The sequence below is a fragment of the Odocoileus virginianus genome, chromosome 28, assembly GCF_023699985.2.
Source record: "Odocoileus virginianus isolate 20LAN1187 ecotype Illinois chromosome 28, Ovbor_1.2, whole genome shotgun sequence".
NCBI classification, from domain to species: domain Eukaryota; kingdom Metazoa; phylum Chordata; class Mammalia; order Artiodactyla; family Cervidae; genus Odocoileus; species Odocoileus virginianus.
In genome coordinates this window covers 38,684,654-38,702,845 of record NC_069701.1, presented here as the reverse complement: position 1 = coordinate 38,702,845, position 18,192 = coordinate 38,684,654, and the positions used below count along the sequence as shown (strand labels likewise).

Sequence of the window (18,192 nt, the reverse complement as noted above, 5' to 3'; positions counted from 1 at the left end):
CTGGGTCATCCCTGTCACCTGTGTCCACAGCCGGAGGTGACATTACTGCCGCAGGCTGTCTTGTGTCAGAGGCCAGTGCTGCTGCGTAGCCATGAGCCTGCCCTGGGAACATGCCACTTCAGACCTGCTGGGGGCCGGGGGCAGGGGGCCACACTGCCCAGCCCACGGTGGGGGGCTGCCCCCTCGAGTCCCCACACAGCACATGGCACCCTGCAGCCCCGCCTTCTCAGCGGCTCCTGCCCTGCTGGGTCCCGGCTGGGCGCCGGTCTGGGCCACATGGGCAGCGCTGTCTCCTCAGCCCTGCTCCATCCCTGTCACCTTTTCAAAAAGCAGGTGGGAGGGAGGAGCCCGCGGGGCAGTAGCCGCTCTTGGCCCACCTCACAGGGCAGGGCTGTCCCCCTGTGCTGGGGGCGTCTGCGCTTCCGTGAAGAGCCTCGGGGCTCCTGGTCAGGGGCCGTTTCCCGCACACGTGGCCGGGACGTGGCATGGTGACCTTGCTTCTACGGTGGCAGGCCATGTCTGGGGCCGCTCCGGGCCAGGTGACTGGTGTGCGGGGGGCCTGGCCACCCCGCCCCTCACCTGCCCGCTCCTGTCCTGCTGGTGACCCCAGGCCATAGGACTGCACCTGTCTGATAGGCTGGGGTGCTCCCAAGCTCCCACTGCCTTCACGCCAGACGGTGGAGGGAGCCAGGGCCACGGGGGCCAAGGAAGGTGGGAGGCCGGCAGCAAGCTGGGGCCCCAGTGCCCCCCAGTGCGCGCCCAGACTGGGCACCGACCCCGCCGGCCCGCCTGCCCTCCGCGCCGCCCTGGCATGGCTCACGCTCTACTACTCCTCTTGGCTGAAGCCCCTGTTTCACTTTATTTAAACCAGGATCTCTCTTGGCCCACATCCAGGTATGTGTTCCAGGGCTGGGCAGGCAGGCACACGTGTGTGTCAACACCATGCACACATGTGTGAGCTCAGCCTGCACACGTGTACACGTGCACCTTACCACACCAGCTCTCACCAGGCTGCCATCAGCGGCACCGCAGGCCTGAGGTAGAAAGGCGCACCACCCTCAGCACAGGTGCAGCCCCGCGGGCCGCTGCAGTGGGGCCTGGGCCCCTGCATGTGCTCAAAGCGCCTGGCTGCCCCTGGCACCAGCGGAGAAGCATGCGTGCCTGGGGTGTGTTTGCAGCTTCCTCCCAGCTGACGCTCGGGAGCAGTGGTTGTCTGAAGGCTGGAGGAGGCCGTCTGGGCCACGGGCTGGCGGGGACATGGATAGGGCAGGGCACACCGCCCCGAGCCTGGCTCAAGGTGGGGACCAGAGCCGTGGCCCTGGGGGCGTGGTACCCCCGGGTGTCCAGCAAGAGCCAAGCCTAGAGGGGCGTCGGGAGCAGCTGAGAGCCAAGACCCCACTCGGGGCCTCGCACCCCCGACAGGAGCCCTCTGGGGGTCCCAGACCAAGAGCAGGGTGGTGCGATTCCAGTCCCTTTGGTTCGCCATCCCCTACCGCACTCTGATGCCTGTGCCAGGTGAGCGCAGGGCGTCCTCTGCATACAGATGCGGGCACAGAGGCACCTGCTCTCCAGGGCACCCTAGGGCCCGCGGGCACCCAGGCTGCCGGGGCCGCCTCCACAGGGTTGGGAGCCCCAGCCTGACCCCGCTTGTCTGTGCTTCCACTTGCCCAGACTCTCTCGTCAAGGAGCCGAGCACGACAAGACCAGAGACTAGCACTGAGGTGACCCCAATGATTTTATTATAAAGACAAACAAGACTTCCACTTGGCGGCTGCAGCCCGCGCTCGGAGGCCGTGAGCACCTGTCACAGGGACCTGTCCCGTTTTGCCCGACTGGAGGCCAGAACCAGGGCAAGGGTCCTGCCTGAGGCACCGAGGGGAGGGCCAGGAGGGGCTCTCCGGCCACGCGGACCCACCAGGCCAGGAGGCCACCCGCCCGCACCCTCCGCCCCCCGGCCTGCCACCCCCGGGCTGGCTCCCGGCCCTCAGACCACGCTCTCCTCCAGCCGCTCAGCACTGCCCCCAGCCCCCCGGCACCCGGCCCCGAGCAGCCCGCCGTGCACAGAGTGGCTCCGCCGGGCCCAGGCCCCTCCGAGGCGCCTGGCGTAACCGTAGCACCCGCCGCTGTCCCCCAGGTCCAGGGAGCAGCTGCGCTGGGGGCGAGGCGGGGGGCTGCGTGGGGGGTGCGCCTTGGGCGTGGGGCTGGGGCCTCCATTGGTCTGTGACTGCACGTGGCTGAGCTTGAGGGGGAGACGGCCGTTCCCGGCCCCCCGGCCCCGAACCAGCAAGGCCACAGTGAAGACCAGTAAGGCAGCCACCAGCACCCCCCCCACGGCCACAGTCAGGGTCCCGCCCAGCACGTGGGCCTGCAGGGCGTGGCACAGGGGCGTGGCTGGCAGCGTGGAGAAGTGGGCACAGCCCAGCAGCCGGGTGGCAGTGAGGTCAGAGGGCCCAGCGGCAGGTGACAGCGCCAGCAGACAGAGGTCATAGTCGGCACCCGGGACCAGGTGCTTCAGCAGGAAGTGATGGCTGGAGGCGGGGACGATCCTGCAGGTGAGGGTGGGAATCAGAGCGCAGGTCTGGGGTCCGAGCCCCCGTCCCCACCCCCTCCCCCTGCCCAGGGCCACAGGCCTTGAAGCTCCCTTCACAGCCCGCCCCCCCACCCCTGCTCTCACCACATGCCCCCAGGTCCCAGCTCTGAGGAGCCCCTTCCCTGGGCCCACAGGAGCCTGTGTGTTCACTTAAGGCAGAGAAAACAGCTGGGCACATGTGGCCCTGGAGATGGTGCAGGGCAGGCAGATGTGCCCGTCGACACCCAGGCCCGCCCCGGGCCGGCCTAAGAGGCTGCGGAGAATCACACAGCAGAGGCAGAAACAACGTGCCCGCGAGCTTAAACACAGGCGCCAGCACCCTGGGCCCCACCTGTCCGGCCTCGCCTGAGACCTCGCAGGGCACAGCCTCCCCCCTCCACCCCCCTGCAGCCCCCATGACCTCCAGGCAGCTGGGAAGCTGAGGAGGAGTGCATGGAAGCCCTGTGGAGAGAGCAGGGGTGGGAGAGGTGGCCAGCCCTCCCCCGAGGGGTGGAGCCGGCTTGAGGATGGCCGCTCCCGAGCTGGGGGCCCCAGACTGCAGAGCATCCCCTCACCGGTAAATGAGGGTCTCATCCTCGCTGCTGTTGTACTGGAGCTGGAACATCCACACGGGGTCCGCTGGCCGCCCCGGACCCCAGCTCACCAGCCCCGAGGTGGCAGTCACCTCCGTCACCTGCACGGCCGGCTCCAACTCGGGCGTGCCCTCGCCCTCCGCAGCTGTGCGGGCTGAGGCCGCGATGTCCGAGGGCCCGGGACGGCCCCCCTCAGTGCTGCCGTTCCCCCCGTGGGGCAGAGCCAGCACCCGCAGTTCGACGCGGGCCGTGGCCTCGCCGGCTGGGTTGGTAGCAATGCAGGTGTAGGCCCCCGCGTCCCCAGAGCCTGTCACCCCGATCTCCAGGGTCCCGTTGGGAAAGGCCCGGGCCCGGGAGGAGTTGCCCACCAGCCGGTCGTCGGGGCCAACCCAGTGCATGGTGGGCGCGGGGTCTCCAAGGGCCCGGCACCGCAGCGTGGCCCGCTGGCCCTCCAGCACCCAGAGGCGCTGCGTGTGGCGGGCGATGAGGGGCGGCTCACAGGAGAACTCGCCCTCGGGCACCGTCCAGAAGTAGCGGCCGGCCAGGCCGGGCGGGGAGGCACAGGTCTCCAGGTCATCGGGCCGCGCCAGCCGCCGCAGCCAGAGCAGCTCGCAGTTGCAGTGCAGGGGGTTCCCGCTGAAGCTCAGCACCAGCGGCGCGGGCGAGGCCTCGGCGTGGCGGCCCCGGGAGAAGAGCGGGTCGGGCGCCAGCGTGGCCAGGCGGTTGGAGGTGAGGTCGAGGCGGGAGAGCTGGCTGAGCTGGGCGAAGGCGCCCGGGGGCAGCGCATCGATGAGGTTGTGGTCCAGGTTGAGGGTGTGCAGGGCGGGCATGGCGCCGATGCCGGCCCAGGGCACCTGCCGCAGGTTGTTGTAGGACAGGTCCAGGTCCTCCAAGCTGCCCAGGAAGTCGTCGAAGGCACCGGGCGCAATGCGGCCCAGCTGGTTGCCGCTGAGGATGAGGTGCTGCAGGTTGGCAGGGCCCCGCAGGCTGCCCGCGCCCAGCTCCACCAGCCTGTTGCCATCCAGGTGCAGGGAGCGCAGGCTCTCCAGGTCCCCGAAGGCGCGGGCCCCAATGCGGGTGATGGCGTTGCGGGACAGCGTCAGGTCCACCAGCCCGGTCATGTTGCGGAAGTCTGGCGGCCCCAGGGCCTGGATGAAGTTGTCAGCCAGCCGTAGCTCCACCGTGCGCCGGTCCACGTTGGGCGGCACGAACAGCAGGCCTCGGTGGGCGCAGAGGGTGCTGAGCGACTCGGACAAGTTCTGGCAGATGCAGGGCAGTGGGCAGGCGGCCGCTCCACTGGCCAGCAGCAGCAGCAGGAGCGGCGGGGCCATGGCGAGCACCCTGCAGGAAGGGCCACAGCCCAGGCACAGGTGGGGCTGGCACCGCTGCCCACTTGCCCCCGGGCTGATCTCGGGCGGGGGCCAGCTTCCAGAGCCTGGCCTGGGGGGTGGGGTCAGGGTCAAAGGCCCAAGGGGTCCCCCAAAGCTGAGAGCAGGCTAGGGCCTGTAGAGCTAGGCCCCCCAAATAAAGGTCACATTTCCGAAGCCGTGAGGGGGAGCCCAGGCTCTGGGGACAAGGTGAGGCGTGAGCAGGAAGCGGAGGTGGCCAGGAGCGCAGGGAGGGTCCCGGAACTTCCTTCCCCTGGCGTCCCCTGGACTCGCCAGCATCCCTTCGGCGCCATCCCCTCCCCCGCCGGCTAAGGTGCCTCCCCAAGCCCTCCCGGGGCCCCCGCCCCTCCCTGACCGCTCCCCACAGTGCCCCCCACGGTCCCCTCACCTGGTGTCCGTAGCTCAGGGGGCGCGGGCCGGCCTCCCCGTGGGCCCGGCCGGCCCCTGCCGACTCCAGGCGGCTCTCCCGTGGGGATGAGGCCCGGGGCTGACCAGCCGCGCTCCGCGCGCCTTCCGGCCCATGGCGCTCGGGCCCGCGGCCCCGGCTCACTCGGTTCCCGGCACCTTTTCCCGGAGCGATTCGCGGCGGCGGCGGCGGCGGCGGCAGCGGCAGCGACAGGCAGACGGGTGCGCGCCAACGAGCACGCGCACCGCGGGCACGCACGTGGAGAGCGGACGGGGAGGGGCGCGCGGGGATCCACCCGGGCCCAGGCCGGCTCCCGAGGTCACCCGGACACGCGGCCACTGCAGCGCCCACGGGTGGCTCCTGGTCACGCGCGAGGCCCGGGCCGGCGCGGACCCGCCGCGCAGCCCCCCGGCGCTGCCGCAGCGCACTCACCCGGGCACAGGCGCGCGCGCCCCCGGCCACCCTGGCGCCCCGGCATCCTGCACCGCACGGGCGCCTGCTGCCGCTGCGCGAACCGTCACTCTGCAGACAGGCAGACAAAGCGCCAGCTCGCGGGCCCCTTCACCATCTCCCAGAGACGAGAGTCTTTGTCACATGTCGCTGGGCACCCTCCCCAACACACCCACACATGCCCACACGTCCCTGCACCCACCGGCAGGGCCGGGTGCAAACCCGCACTGTTGCTGGGACCCTCGCGTTCACAGACACACGGTGAAGGTCACAACCGTTCTGCATCACCAAGTCACGTGGAGGGTCCCCAACAGGCACGGGCCCTGCGGGGGGGAGGGGAGGGCTGGGGCGATGCCCCCCGGCCGGGCTCCCGCGGGGTGGGGTGGAGAGGGCTCGGCCTCGGGCTGGCGCTGCGCCCCGCCCCCAATGCCGGCCCCTCCCTTCTCGTCCCAGGCTCCCCGCCCCGCCGGGCGCGCTCGGGAACCAACCGGTCTCCGCCTCCGGCCCGATTGGTCTGCGCGGCGCGCTTTCCCGGCAGGCCGGCGGTGGCACGCCGTTTGAAGCTGTGCGTCAGGGGTCTTGGCCTGGCCGGCGGCCCCTCCCTTCCCTTCTGTTCCTACCGGGCCGTTTCCCTGGAAGAGTGACCCGGGACGAGTTGGCCTGGCTGAGACGGGGCTCCCGTGGTCTGTCGGGGCAGGGTCGAGTTCCCGGTTTTTTGCCTCCGAGATCGGGGCTCAGATGGGAGCGCTGAGCGCCCTGAAGCTGAACGCGCACCCTGATCTTTCGTCTGGGCCCAGCAGGGAAACAAGTTATCACCTCCCCCAAGTAGCTCTCAGGCTACTCGGGGAAACAGTGGTGGTGTCGCTAAGTTGTGCGCAGCTCTTGCGACGCCATGGACTGTACCCCGCCAGGCTTCTCTGTCCGTGGGATTACCCAGGCAAGAATGCTGGAGTGGGTTGCCATTTCCTTGGATTTCTAATCCTGCCTGGTATACACGGTAACCTTGGGCAAGTTCTTTAACCACTGAGACAGGTTTCTTATCCAGGCTAAGGAGTGGTGATTGTTGGTGCTTCATGGGGTGAGAGGAGAAAGGAGGTGACTTTTCAGGGGTTCAGGCAGTTGGAAGCCATTCTTTTTGGTGCTACTCCTCGGGCCTCCGGGGCTGTTGAATTTGTAAAATGGATCCTTGTCCAGGTCACCTCTTGCTCGGATTCTCCCTTGTGGCATCAGATTCTCCCTTGTACTTCCCAACAAGAACGTTTTCATTCACTCTCAACGTACACGTTACTGGCATCAACAATGTGCTGCTCTGCGGGGAGCTAGGATAGATTGGGAACCAGAGGGGCCTGCCTGCCTGCATGGAGCTTACTCTCCCATGGAGGATGGATGGGGTGACATCCTCCAGAAATTACAGAGGAGGAGGGGTCTACACGAGGGAGATGCAGGATGGGACGCGGAGGCCTCTTAGCATCCTTGCCACCCCTAGGATGCGCTAGGTTCTTTAGCTGGTTGGACTGGTTTTCTTGTCTCAGATCGCATGCCTTGGCCCAGCTGAAATGTCCCCATTTTACGAGAAGCACGGACTAATCTCAGGGACAGACAGGCAGGCTGGTCATGCTGGGCAGGCATGAGGCAGTGTTGGCTGGCCCCACTCTGCGGTGGGTGCTGGTGGGGGAGGTGACAGGAGCCCTAAGGACAGGTAGAATCTCTCAGAGCAGCCTCAGGGCCCGGGGCCTGCTGGGCCTGGGCTTCCTATCGATGGTGCAAGAGGATCGCGCACGGGCGACCCACAAAGCTGCCTTCTCTGAAGTGACAGCCAGGCCATAGAGACACGGCCACAGGCGCACGCACACTGGAATTGCATCCACTCGACCTTGCAGCCATGTCCTGGGGCAGCTCCTGCAGCTCGGGCTCCCAGGCACCACCCCCCACCCCACTTGGCCTCTAGATTGGACTGAGCCCTGCCCTGGCTTCATGCCGTCCCTCCAGCTGTTTAATGAGCAGAACGGGGGCCCTTGTGTGCAGAGCACGTGGGCACCGGTCCCTCAGATGGCACCGCTGCCTCTAAAGCGCTCCTGGGCCTGAGAGGATTGCAGACAAGATGACGAGGCTGAGCGAGGCTTTCCCACGGCTGGTCCCACAGGTCCTAGGAAGGGAGCGTCCGGCTCGCCGTGAGGGCGGGAGGTGAGGACCGGGAAGGTCTTTGAGTTCAGGCTCCAGGAAGAGCTCAGCCAGCAGGCGTGGTGGTGTGGGCGCACAGGGCAAGTCTGGGGTGCCCAGAGGTGGTCGTGGCGGGGAAGCCCGGTGGAAGGCACCGCCTGAGGCCCAGGGGCACGGAGTCCAGGCGTGGCTGTGGTAGCGTCGGCTGGTGTGCCCGCTGGCACAGGAGTGGGCGCTGAGGCTGATGAGCGCAGGTGTGGGGACTGGGTTGGGGGTGAGATGCGCAGTGGCAGGTAAGGCAGGCCTGGGGGAGAGAGGCCGACGTGGGGCTTGATGAGCTTGTATGAGGAGCACCCGGGAAGAGCTGCCCAGCAGGGTCTGGGGCTGTGGGCCGGGACGTGTGAGGAGGAGAGGCGGGTGACAGCCCCCTTCCCGAAGGGGCAGGAGGAGGGGGGGGGCAGGGAGGAGGCGGAGGGAAGCGAGAGGTCTTGGAAGCCCACGGAGAGAACATCCCGGCGGGAGTTGCTGGCAGGAAGAGGGTGGATTTAACTAGGAGGAGGGATCTCAGACTGTCAGAGTGTGGCTACATGCTGCATGTGGTGGTGGGGACCCTGGAGGTTGGGGCCCCTTTGAGGAAGTGTGGCGGGGAGGGGCGGTGCTGCAGGAAAGGCCAAATCTGTCTTCCAGCCTGTGGGGTCCCCGAGGAGCGGGGAGGTGGGACTCAGCACAGGCTTCAGGGCGAGCAGGGCAGAGGGGTGGGCTCAGGCCCCTGACGGCCTCGGGGGCTCTGCCAGGATGGGGGTGGGGGTGGTGAGGCGGGGCGGGAACGCCACTTCACGGGGAGGCCCGCGCCGCAGCCTGGGGAGCCCTCCCAGGGGTGGCAGGTCCAGCCCCTCCTGTCCCTGGCCGTGCTGCGCGGTGACGCCCTCCCACCCGCCTCTGTCCTGCAGACCAACATCCCCTTCCTGCAGAACGTGCTCAACAACCAGCAGTTCCTGGCAGGCACCGTGGACACGCAGTTCATCGACGAGAACCCGGAGCTGTTCCAGCTGCGGCCCGCACAGAACCGGGCCCAGAAGCTGCTGCACTACCTCGGTCCGGCCCGAGTCTCCCTTCTCTCCCCCCAGATGCCTTGCTTCCGCCCCCACCCAGAGAGCCGCCTGGCCGCCCTGCCCCATCCTCAGCCCAGCCCTGCACCTCCTCCTTTGCTTCACCCCCCGCCCCCGAGCCCCCGCTCCTGATCTCAGAGGCTGCTTCTCCATCTGTGTGGCCGTCACTAGGTCCCCACTGCCTGGACCCAGGAGGCCCTGGCTCTGGAGAGGACAGGGGCCAGCTGGAAGACCCGGGGTCCTGGAGGAGTGCCCCCAGCCCCAGGCCCAGCCACTCTCACTTCTGCCCTCGACGCAGGCTCGGCTCAGCCTGCCCTGACCCTCGCCCACTGTCTCCCCAGGACACGTCATGGTGAATGGCCCGACCACCCCGATCCCCGTCAAGGCCAGCCCCAGCCCCACGGACCCCATCATCCCTGTGGTGCCCATAGGTAGGTGAGACCTCTCCTGCCACCTCACAGCGGTGACACGGAGGCCGCCACCTGCAGCGTGGGTGCTAATGCCCGCTTTGCCCTAGGCCCACCCCCAGCGGGTTTCAGAGACATCCTGCTGCGGGAGGGCCCCGAGGGCTTTGCGCGAGCGGTGCGGAACCACGAGGGGCTGCTGCTGATGGACACGACCTTCAGGGACGCCCACCAGTCACTGCTGGCCACGCGCGTGCGCACCCACGACCTCAAAAAGATCTCCCCCTACGTCGCCCACAGCTTCAACAAACTCTTCAGCATAGAGAACTGGGGAGGTAGGCTGGAAGACAGAGGGGGTGTGGGCCCCACAGTGCAAGCGGGTCACTCCGGGACAAGCTGGAGACGGGAACCCCAAGGGAACCCGCGAGAACTGAACAAGGCAGGGCGTTCGCTGGCTTAGCAAATAGTGACCGGTGTCCGTTCTGGCTGGACCTGAGGTCGCAGAGCTGACACCCTGGCAGCTTAGAGTGAGAGAGGCGATGCCAGCCTGTTAGCGCGCTGGCACAGAGAAGGGGGGTGAGGGCTGCGAGGGGGGCGCAGAGAGGACACCGTGAGCCTGAGCGGTCCTGAGAGGCCAGCAAAGGAACGTCTGCAGGGGTCGGGGCCGGGCCGCTGTTAGGACCGGAGGCGCAGGCTGCGGGGCGTGGCGGGGTCCCCGGGACGCAGGCGCTGACCTGGGCCTCTTGGTGCAGGAGCCACCTTCGACGTCGCCATGCGCTTCCTGTACGAGTGCCCCTGGCGGCGGCTGCAGGAGCTCCGGGAGCTTGTCCCCAACATCCCATTCCAGATGCTGCTGAGGGGCGCCAATGCCGTGGGCTACACCAACTACCCCGACAACGTGGTCTTCAAGTGAGCCTGGGCGGGGTGTGCCGTGCCGGCCCGGCGCAAGGCCTGCACGCCCCACAGCAGGCCGGAAACCAAGCGTCTCGGTAGCTGCGCCCACCCAGGGCGGCAAATGAGAGAACTGGGAGGGCTTCCAGGGGAGGCCCCGGGAGGGCAGATGAGCCCCAGCCCACGTGTGCTCCGTCTCAGCCTGCCACACCTCGGCAAAGCAAACAATCCCCAGTGGCCCTGACTCGGGCAGAAGGAGCCGCGCTGCATGTGACTGGCACCGGGCGGCTCTGCTGCTTGCCGGATGCCGCTGGGGCGACCCCGCCCAGCCCAGGCTGCCCCAGAGAGGCCTTATCCACGCCATGGACGCGCGTGGTGCCCCCGCCAGACCCAGCCCTCAGATCTCTCCCCAGGGGCTGCAAGAGGGCCAGGAGCCAGCAAAGGATGTGCTGAGGGGGTGGGCTGGAGCTAACCCTGAGCGCTCCTACCACCCAGGTTCTGTGAGGTGGCCAAGGAGAACGGCATGGACATCTTCCGGGTCTTTGATTCCCTCAACTACCTGCCCAACCTGCTGCTGGGCATGGAGGCAGCAGGCAGTGCTGGTGGCGTGGTGGAGGCCGCCATCTCCTACACGGGCGACGTGTCCGACCCCAGCCGCACCAAGTACTCGCTGCAGTACTACATGGGCTTGGCCGAGGAGCTGGTGCGAGCCGGCACCCACATCCTGTGCATCAAGGTGCCCGCCCAGCCCGCCCCGCCGTGACCTCACCCCCGCCGGGCACACTGCGTGCCCACCCCTCACCGTCCCTCCTCCCCGCTTCCCTCAGGACATGGCCGGGCTGCTGAAGCCCATGGCCTGCACCATGCTGGTCAGCTCCCTCCGGGACCGCTTCCCTGACCTCCCGCTGCACATCCACACCCACGACACGTCAGGGGCGGGCGTGGCAGCCATGCTGGCCTGTGCCCACGCCGGGGCTGACGTGGTGGACGTGGCGGCGGACTCCATGTCTGGAATGACGTCACAGCCCAGCATGGGCGCCCTGGTGGCCTGCACCCGAGGGACGCCCCTGGACACAGGTAGGCACAGCCGCAGCCCTGCCCGTCCTGGCAGTCAGGGTGCCTCGCCTGGCTGGGCCTTCCGTCACCCACATCTGCGATGGGGCCTGACCGGGCCTGGACTCCGGGGAGGGCCCCCTGGGACTCAGACACTTCCGCGCCTCCCGCCTCTGGCCTCCCTGCAGGCGTGCCCCTGGAGCGTGTGTTCGACTACAGTGAGTACTGGGAGGGGGCCCGGGGGCTGTACGCGGCCTTTGACTGCACGGCCACCATGAAGTCTGGCAACTCCGACGTGTACGAGAACGAGATCCCAGGGGGCCAGTACACCAACCTGCACTTCCAGGCACACAGCATGGGGCTCGGCTCCAAGTTCAAGGAGGTCAAGAAGGCCTACGTGGAGGCCAACCAGATGCTGGGCGACCTCATCAAGGTGAGCCAGGCGCGCCCACCCTTGCCTCCAGGCCTCTGTAAGGTGCCTGGCACCCTAAACCCAGGGGTCCCCTCTCCTCAGGTGACGCCCTCCTCCAAGATTGTGGGGGACCTGGCCCAGTTCATGGTGCAGAACGGGCTGACCCGAGCCGAGGCCGAAGCGCAGGCAGAGGAGCTGTCCTTCCCCCGCTCGGTGGTGGAGTTCCTGCAGGGCTACATCGGCATCCCCCATGGGGGCTTCCCGGAGCCCCTCCGCTCCAAGGTCAGGAAGGCCCGGTGCCATGCGGGGGTGGGGCAGGAGCAAGGGAGTCTGGGAACCAGGCCTGACGCTCCGCTCTGCATCCCAGGTGTTGAAAGACCTGCCGAGGGTAGAGGGCCGGCCGGGCGCCTCCCTCCCACCCCTGGACCTGCAGGCGCTGGAGAAGGAGCTGATGGAACGGCACGGGGAGGAGGTGACCCCGGAGGACGTGCTCTCAGCCGCCATGTACCCTGACGTCTTTGCCCACTTCAAGGACTTCACTGCCACCTTCGGCCCCCTGGACAGCCTCAATACGCGCCTCTTCCTGCAGGGACCCAAGATCGCAGAGGAGTTTGAGGTCAGTGGCTCTGGCACCCACCTGCGCGGCTCGGCGGCCACCCCTCGGGGCTCCAGCACTTTCAGGGTGCCAGGGCTCTGGTGTGCCTGTCCCCCAGCCTTGTGAGCTGGGGGTTCACGCAGTACCCTTAAGAGACCTAGGAGCTAGGTCTTTACATGGGCAGAGCTGAGACCTGCGGAGGGAGGCGACATGCCTGGGTCTGGGTCAGGGGCTGCTCTCCCTCCTGCCCTCTTGCCCTGCCCAGCTCTGAGCCTCCCGGCGGCCTCCCTGCAGGTGGAGCTGGAGCGAGGCAAGACGCTGCACATTAAAGCCTTGGCCATAAGTGACCTCAACCGGGCAGGCCAGAGGCAGGTCTTCTTCGAGCTCAATGGGCAGCTGCGGTCCATCCTGGTCAAGGACACCCAGGCCATGAAGGTACTGCTGCCCCGGGCCAGCTGGGCGGTGGGGACAGGCAGGGCTGGGGCCTCACAAGCTGTCCGCCCTGCCTGCAGGAGATGCACTTCCACCCCAAGGCCCTGAAGGACGTCAAGGGCCAGATTGGGGCACCCATGCCCGGGAAGGTGATAGACATCAAGGTGGCGGCAGGGGCCAAGGTGACCAAGGGCCAACCCCTGTGTGTGCTCAGCGCCATGAAGATGGAGACTGTAGTGACCTCGCCCATGGAGGGCACTGTCCGCAAGGTCCACGTGACTACGGACATGACGCTGGAGGGTGACGACCTCATCCTGGAGATCGAGTGACCACGCTGAGACCAGCAGCCTGACCATCCCTGCCCCTGCCTTCAGGACACTGCGCTGCCAGGGCAGGCCCAGGCCGGCCAGTGCCCGAGGCCAGGAAGGCCTGGCCCTGGAGCTCCTGTCCGCGGCTCTTCACGGCAGGAGAGACTGCCTGTGGCGGTCCATTCCCATCTCCCACCATCTGTCCGTTCCCTGCGGTGGACAGTTGCTCACGTATTCATCTCTTGCCAAATAATTCATCCTTGCTGGAGACTGCAGGTGGGCCTAGGGCCCATGGGAGCAGACTTAGGGGTGCTACCTCCTGCAGGGGAGACCTGAAGCCCAGGTCTCAGAACTTTGCTCAATAAAACTGGCTTTCCCCTGCCCTCCACTCTGGGTCCTAGTGCCACTCAGCACAGGCGACAGGGCTGCCCCTGGGTGGGAGTGGGGGGTGCTGTACCCTCCTCCTAGGAAGGCAGTGAGGACATCGGTTGGGACTGTCAGTTGCTCAGTCGTGTCTAACTCTCTGACCCCACAGACCGTAGCCCACCAGGCTCCTCTGTCCATGGGATTCTCCAGGCAAGAATACTGGAGTAGGTACCCATTCCCTTCTCCAGGAGGGAGACCTGAAGGATTGAACCCCGGTCTCCTGCATTGCAGGAGGATTCTTAAGTGTCTGTTGTATACACATACCAAAAAGGGTTAGCTAGTTACTAAGAGCCTGGGCTGGGGAAGCGGTTGTTCTACATACTTAACACCTATTAACTCAAGGAATCAACCTTTGCCCATTTTATAGACGCAGAAATGGAATCAGAGGCAGGTTAAATAACTTGTCCAAGGACAGCACAGCTGGTAAAAGGCAGAGTTCAAGCCCAGGTTGTTGGCAGACTTGCTTCTCAACTACACACTGCTTTATTTTCTAGGCAGGGACTAACCTCCCACCCAATTCAGAATTAGATGCAGATACCACCTTCTAGAGACAGATAAGACCCTCGGGTGTGGGATGCTCAGGTGGGAGGTCAGGAGCACTGGATTGAGCCCCAGGGTCTAACCCTGTCCACACACCCCCCAACCGGGCCTCAGGAGACCCCAAGCCCATCCTGCAGTGCCCTCACCTGTGGGGTGGGACGGCAGCCCCGCCCGCCTGGGTCACTGCCCCCTGCAGGGAGGTCAGGATGGCCAGTAAAGGGGTGGGGTGGGGCCCGGGCAGTTCCTGAGCAGGCGTGGAAGGATGCGGAGGGACAGCCCCAGCTGCTGGCCTAGTGCTCAGGGCCACACCGAGGCTCTGGGGTGGGCCTGGACTGCCTCTTCTGGACTCTCAGATCCCAATCATGCCCTCTGAAACCCGCCTGTGCACGATTCCTTGGCTTCCTGGACAGTGGTTACACAGGCTTGGGGAGAGAAAAATTCACCAGTGAGGTCGGTACCCACCTGTCACAGACCCGTTCAGAACCAGTATAGTTTAGTCACAGTCAACCTGGGGGCACCCTGGGGGGTGATGGACATCCGAATCCTTTTCTTCAACTGCCAGCCTCAGGGAAGGGGACTCACACAACCTCAAGTCTAGAATGGGACCTAAAGGGATAATACTCTCTGACGAATGTTTTTAGAAAGTGTGTGGCGGGGCGAGGTGTCCTAGAGGCAGGGGAATGAGAACATAAGGACCACTCTAAAAACAAGAGGAAGAGCAAATAAAACACTGCCAGGTTCTAGAAAGAACCCTGAGTTACACTGGTGCTTGGCAGGGCTGCACATGCTCTCTGGGCCTTTGTTCTGGGTTCTTCCAGGGCCTAAACAAGGAGCACAGCCCGTGGCAGAGGGGTGGAGAGCCAGAATGGCTGCCCCTCCCCGGGGCCTGGGCTGGCTCCTCTTCAGGTTAGACTTGCTTCCTCTGTGGCGTGAGGCTGGCAGACGCCGGGAGGTCCTGGTGGAAGGCCCGCAGTGGACTCTTCACCCTCTCAGAGGCTGGAGGCTCCATCGCTGGGGGCAGGGCACAGGCTCTACTCCGACCCGAGTAGAAGATGAGGGCCCAGATGAGCTGAGCCTGCACCTGCCACCTAGTCCCACCTGGGTGAGGACCTGGGGCCCGGCTCAGGAAGGAACTGCAAACTCAGGGCAGCCAGAGACCCCCATCCTGCCCAGTGCTCCAGGGACCTGGGCACAGGTGGGCCTGCCTACAGGTTAGTGTTCAAGGCAGCCAGGACAGGTTGGGGGCAGGGGGCATATTCCCAAGACCCCAAACAGATTAATCCCCAAAGGTCCAAGGCCATGTTACCCAAGTTAAATCTCTTTAATATCCCAATACAAAGTCCTGATGCAAAAAGACAATGAGAAAACCCTGGGAAGTTGGGGGGTTTCTGTAAATTCCACCCCCCGAGCAGCTTTTCAGAGGCAGGGGGGACAGAGCAGCTCAGGGAAGCAGCAGTCCCAGGTGAGGCAGGAGTGCTCGGCTCCGGGGCCCGGCCCCGCGTCCCCTCACTCCTGGCTGCTCCTCGACCCTTTCAGGAGCGGCCACATCCTGGGATGTCTGCTCCTTTCTCTTGGTCCCTGGGATTCAACTAGCTCTGGCTTCAATCCCCTACAAAAATTCCTGAGTTCTCGGGGCCTCCTGCCAGCTCCTCCCCTGAAGTACCCCTTGACAGGGAGGGGCTGGGAAGCCCATGAGAGTTCATAGGAGTGTGTACGGAGCATGGGTCAGGAGCACAGGGGAGCCTCTGAGTCCCCAGCCCGCTCCAAAAGCACACAGAGGGGAAGGCTGCCGTAGAGCTTAGGGTCCGTGAGGGGCTGGAGCAGAAGCAGGAAGAGTCCCACACCCAGGGCATAGCCTGCCAGCAGGGGCCGCCTCTGCGGATGCTCCAGGGCTGCGCACACGGCAGGAAAGCCCATGTAATTGCAGAAGGAGTGGCAGAGAACCGGCCCAATCAGGTGTCCTGGGGAGGGGAGACAGAGAAGCTCATGGGGCAGCCCCACTACCTCCCCAGGCCCTTCTAGGGCTAAGACCCTCATCCCCCAAAACAGGAGATCAATGGCCACCCATCCACCCTCACACGCAGCCTCTGCTTCCTTCCACCTCTCAAACCGCACCAGGCAAAGGACCCTGGCTCAGCCTGTCTCAAGGACTGTGGGAGAAGAAACTTGTTGCTCCTAGAACAAACACAGATTCCCATTTCCCCACCCACTCCTGTGGGCCCTTGAGCCCCAGGGGACCCGTGAGAGACTGAGGACCAACCTGTGCGGATGAAGAGGAAAGCAGTGTAGGCACCGAAGACAGCTGTGTAGGAGAACTGGAACGCTGGAGACGGGGAGGCCTCGAGTGACCACACCTGCATGCCCTTCCTGCCCCAGCACTGCACACCCATCAGCCAGAGACACCCCCTTCCCCTGGCTGCCCCAGCACCTAGGCTATTCTTTACACCCCAAGCCCGTGGTCAGCAGCCCCTCCAATACTAGAGCCCTCACTTCCCAACTCTTCCTCCAGAGTGACTATCAAGGACACCCTCACGCACCCAACCCAGGACTGCCCCAGGCCAGCTCTTTAGGACTCACCTGCAGACAGAAAGATGCTCCCCACACTGCTCTGGCGGAAACGAAGCTGCTCAAAAATGTGGTGAAAATGGGCTGAGAGGAAGATGAGAACCAGGTCACATTCCTCCCAGCCTGTGGGATAGGCCCTCCCCTGGCCCCCATTTCCCATTCTTGGTTCTCTGCTAGGAACATCTCAACAGGACCAGGCAGGACAAACTCACCAACTCCAAAGAAGAGTGGGCAGGTGAACACAGCAGGGCCCAGGCCCGTGCACGGCGCTAACATGGGCAGCATGCAGGCCCGGAACACCAGCTCCTCTGTCAGGGGGGCGATCACTTGGTTTCGCAGCCAACGCATGTCTGTGAGGCAGCGGGCCCAGGAGCGAGGAGCTAGGGAGGGGATTCAAGACAAGCCATGAAGACTAGCTGTTGAACAAAGGGACCCAGAGGCCTCAAGGGCCCCTCTCCCACAACCTCCCCTGGCCATAAATACTTGGGAGAATAGGTTAAGAGTCAAGCTTTATCAGACCTTGTATAAAACAGTATCTCAAGGGGACTAAAAGGGAAAAGCAATAGTAGCCGAGGCAAAGTATCCTGACAGTAAATTCTGGAAACATCAAAATTTGCCCAGGACCAGCTCTCTTTTAGGAAACCAAGGTCAAGGGAAGCAACGGACAAGCTTTCTTATCCACCCCAAGTACTACTAAGGGTACCTACAGACTTCACTGGACATTAAGAACTAGCTCCTAGAGGCCACCCGATGTGTTCCCATTTTGCTGCTGAGAAACAGAACATCTCAGGTCCCACCATAGCGCACTGATCCCTTCTCCTCATTATCCTGAATGGCCTACTTTTCCCCTTGGCCCTGAGGACTCACCTAGCACAACCTTTAGGCCATCTGCCAGGTCACAGGGGCAATCCATGGAAAGCTGCATCAGTGGGCCCAAGAAAAGGATCTGAGGACAGAAAAACAAGAGCAATCAAAGGAAAGGCTCATAATCCACTGCCCTTGCACGGCCCCAGGAGATTTCGAGCTTCCTGTTTTCTGCCAGGATTGCCCACCTACGCATACCCGAGGGCCTTGGGCCATCTCACAACTGTCTCTCATCAATCAACAGCTAGGCACAATCAGGATTAGGAAAAAAAAGGAGGGTCTCACTAACAACGAAGAGCAGAGAAGGCAAGACACAGCAGGGGCACTCACCATGGTCAGCAGCAGGGGCAGCAGCGCTGCTGGGAAAATGCCCTCCAGCCTGAATCCCATCAGGGTGAGCAGGGATGTGCCTGGCTGAGCCACAGGAAAGGGGGCATCAGTCTCTCTCCGTTACCTAGGGAGTCCAGAGATCGCTCGCCCGCCGCCCTCTGCCCCGCCTCCTTCGCACCTGGATGCCTGTAAGTTCCCTCCAGAGTAGCACGCAGAGGGGCGAGAGACTTGACACCACCAGAACACTGGTGAAGCGCCGCTTTATGACTGCGGGATGATCCCTAAGGAGGAGGCAGTAAGTTCAGGGGGCCCACGGCCACCCCTGAGGGCGCGGCCCCGCCCTCCGTTCGCCAAGTCCCGCCCACAGCTCCGCCCCGCGGAGGCGCGGGTTCCGTCCGCGCGCGCAGCCCCCGCACCTGGGCAGCTCGCTCTTCCAGACGTAGAGGCTGCCCACGTAGGAGCAGGCGAGGCTGAGACAAGAGAAGACAGACACCCAGCAGCACAGCCCGGGGCCTGGACCGCCCAGAGCCGCCGACTCGGGCTGCCGCTCTGGCCGCGACACCGACAGCAGGCGAAGCCCATCCCCGCCCAGCGCCGCCATCGCGCCCGGACCCGCGGCGCGCCCCAGTGACGCGATCCCGCTGCCGCCCGGCCCGCGCCTGCCGGAAGCGTGGCTGACGTCATCCGACGGCGCGGC

General features: G+C 65.1%; 3 protein-coding genes across 11 annotated transcripts in view; 1 reads left to right on the top strand and 2 right to left on the bottom strand.

Annotated features, from left to right (window-relative positions):
- The window catches only part of PC (pyruvate carboxylase), a 102,068-nt gene extending 88,910 nt beyond the window's left edge, over nucleotides 1–13,158 (top strand). For all 4 annotated transcript variants that reach the window (XM_070457686.1, XM_070457688.1, XM_070457687.1 and 1 more), the window contains 11 exons: nucleotides 8,517–8,661; nucleotides 9,017–9,106; nucleotides 9,193–9,414; nucleotides 9,832–9,988; nucleotides 10,466–10,706; nucleotides 10,798–11,047; nucleotides 11,212–11,456; nucleotides 11,538–11,717; nucleotides 11,803–12,051; nucleotides 12,325–12,465; nucleotides 12,543–13,158. In XM_070457686.1, the coding sequence (XP_070313787.1) occupies nucleotides 8,517–8,661; nucleotides 9,017–9,106; nucleotides 9,193–9,414; nucleotides 9,832–9,988; nucleotides 10,466–10,706; nucleotides 10,798–11,047; nucleotides 11,212–11,456; nucleotides 11,538–11,717; nucleotides 11,803–12,051; nucleotides 12,325–12,465; nucleotides 12,543–12,791 (2,169 nt within the window). In that variant the 3' untranslated portion in view covers nucleotides 12,792–13,158. The remainder of the gene's footprint in view (nucleotides 1–8,516; nucleotides 8,662–9,016; nucleotides 9,107–9,192; nucleotides 9,415–9,831; nucleotides 9,989–10,465; nucleotides 10,707–10,797; nucleotides 11,048–11,211; nucleotides 11,457–11,537; nucleotides 11,718–11,802; nucleotides 12,052–12,324; nucleotides 12,466–12,542) is intronic.
- Nucleotides 1,896–4,493, bottom strand: LRFN4 (leucine rich repeat and fibronectin type III domain containing 4). The gene is made up of 2 exons (XM_020906579.2): nucleotides 3,145–4,493; nucleotides 1,896–2,546 (listed from the first exon to the last, which is right to left on the bottom strand). Exons 1-2 carry the CDS (start codon nucleotides 4,491–4,493, stop codon nucleotides 1,985–1,987), a joined length of 1,911 nt encoding a protein of 636 aa, XP_020762238.2. The 3' UTR covers nucleotides 1,896–1,984.
- Nucleotides 13,159–13,617: 459 nt separating the features above from the next.
- Nucleotides 13,618–18,184, bottom strand: RCE1 (Ras converting CAAX endopeptidase 1). 6 transcript variants are annotated; one of them, XM_070457707.1, is made up of 8 exons: nucleotides 17,912–18,184; nucleotides 17,674–17,776; nucleotides 17,496–17,579; nucleotides 17,169–17,247; nucleotides 16,514–16,681; nucleotides 16,314–16,385; nucleotides 15,997–16,059; nucleotides 13,618–14,158 (listed from the first exon to the last, which is right to left on the bottom strand). In XM_070457707.1, the coding sequence occupies exons 1-8, from the start codon at nucleotides 18,094–18,096 to the stop codon at nucleotides 14,097–14,099; spliced, it is 816 nt and encodes a 271-aa protein (XP_070313808.1). In that variant the 5' UTR covers nucleotides 18,097–18,184; the 3' UTR covers nucleotides 13,618–14,096. The 6 variants fall into 6 exon arrangements, with proteins under 6 accessions (XP_070313808.1, XP_070313809.1, XP_020762232.1 ...); XM_070457708.1 differs by having other exon boundaries at nucleotides 13,618–14,138; XM_020906573.2 differs by lacking the exon at nucleotides 13,618–14,158 and adding an exon at nucleotides 15,039–15,697.
- Nucleotides 18,185–18,192: the final 8 nt, after the last annotated feature.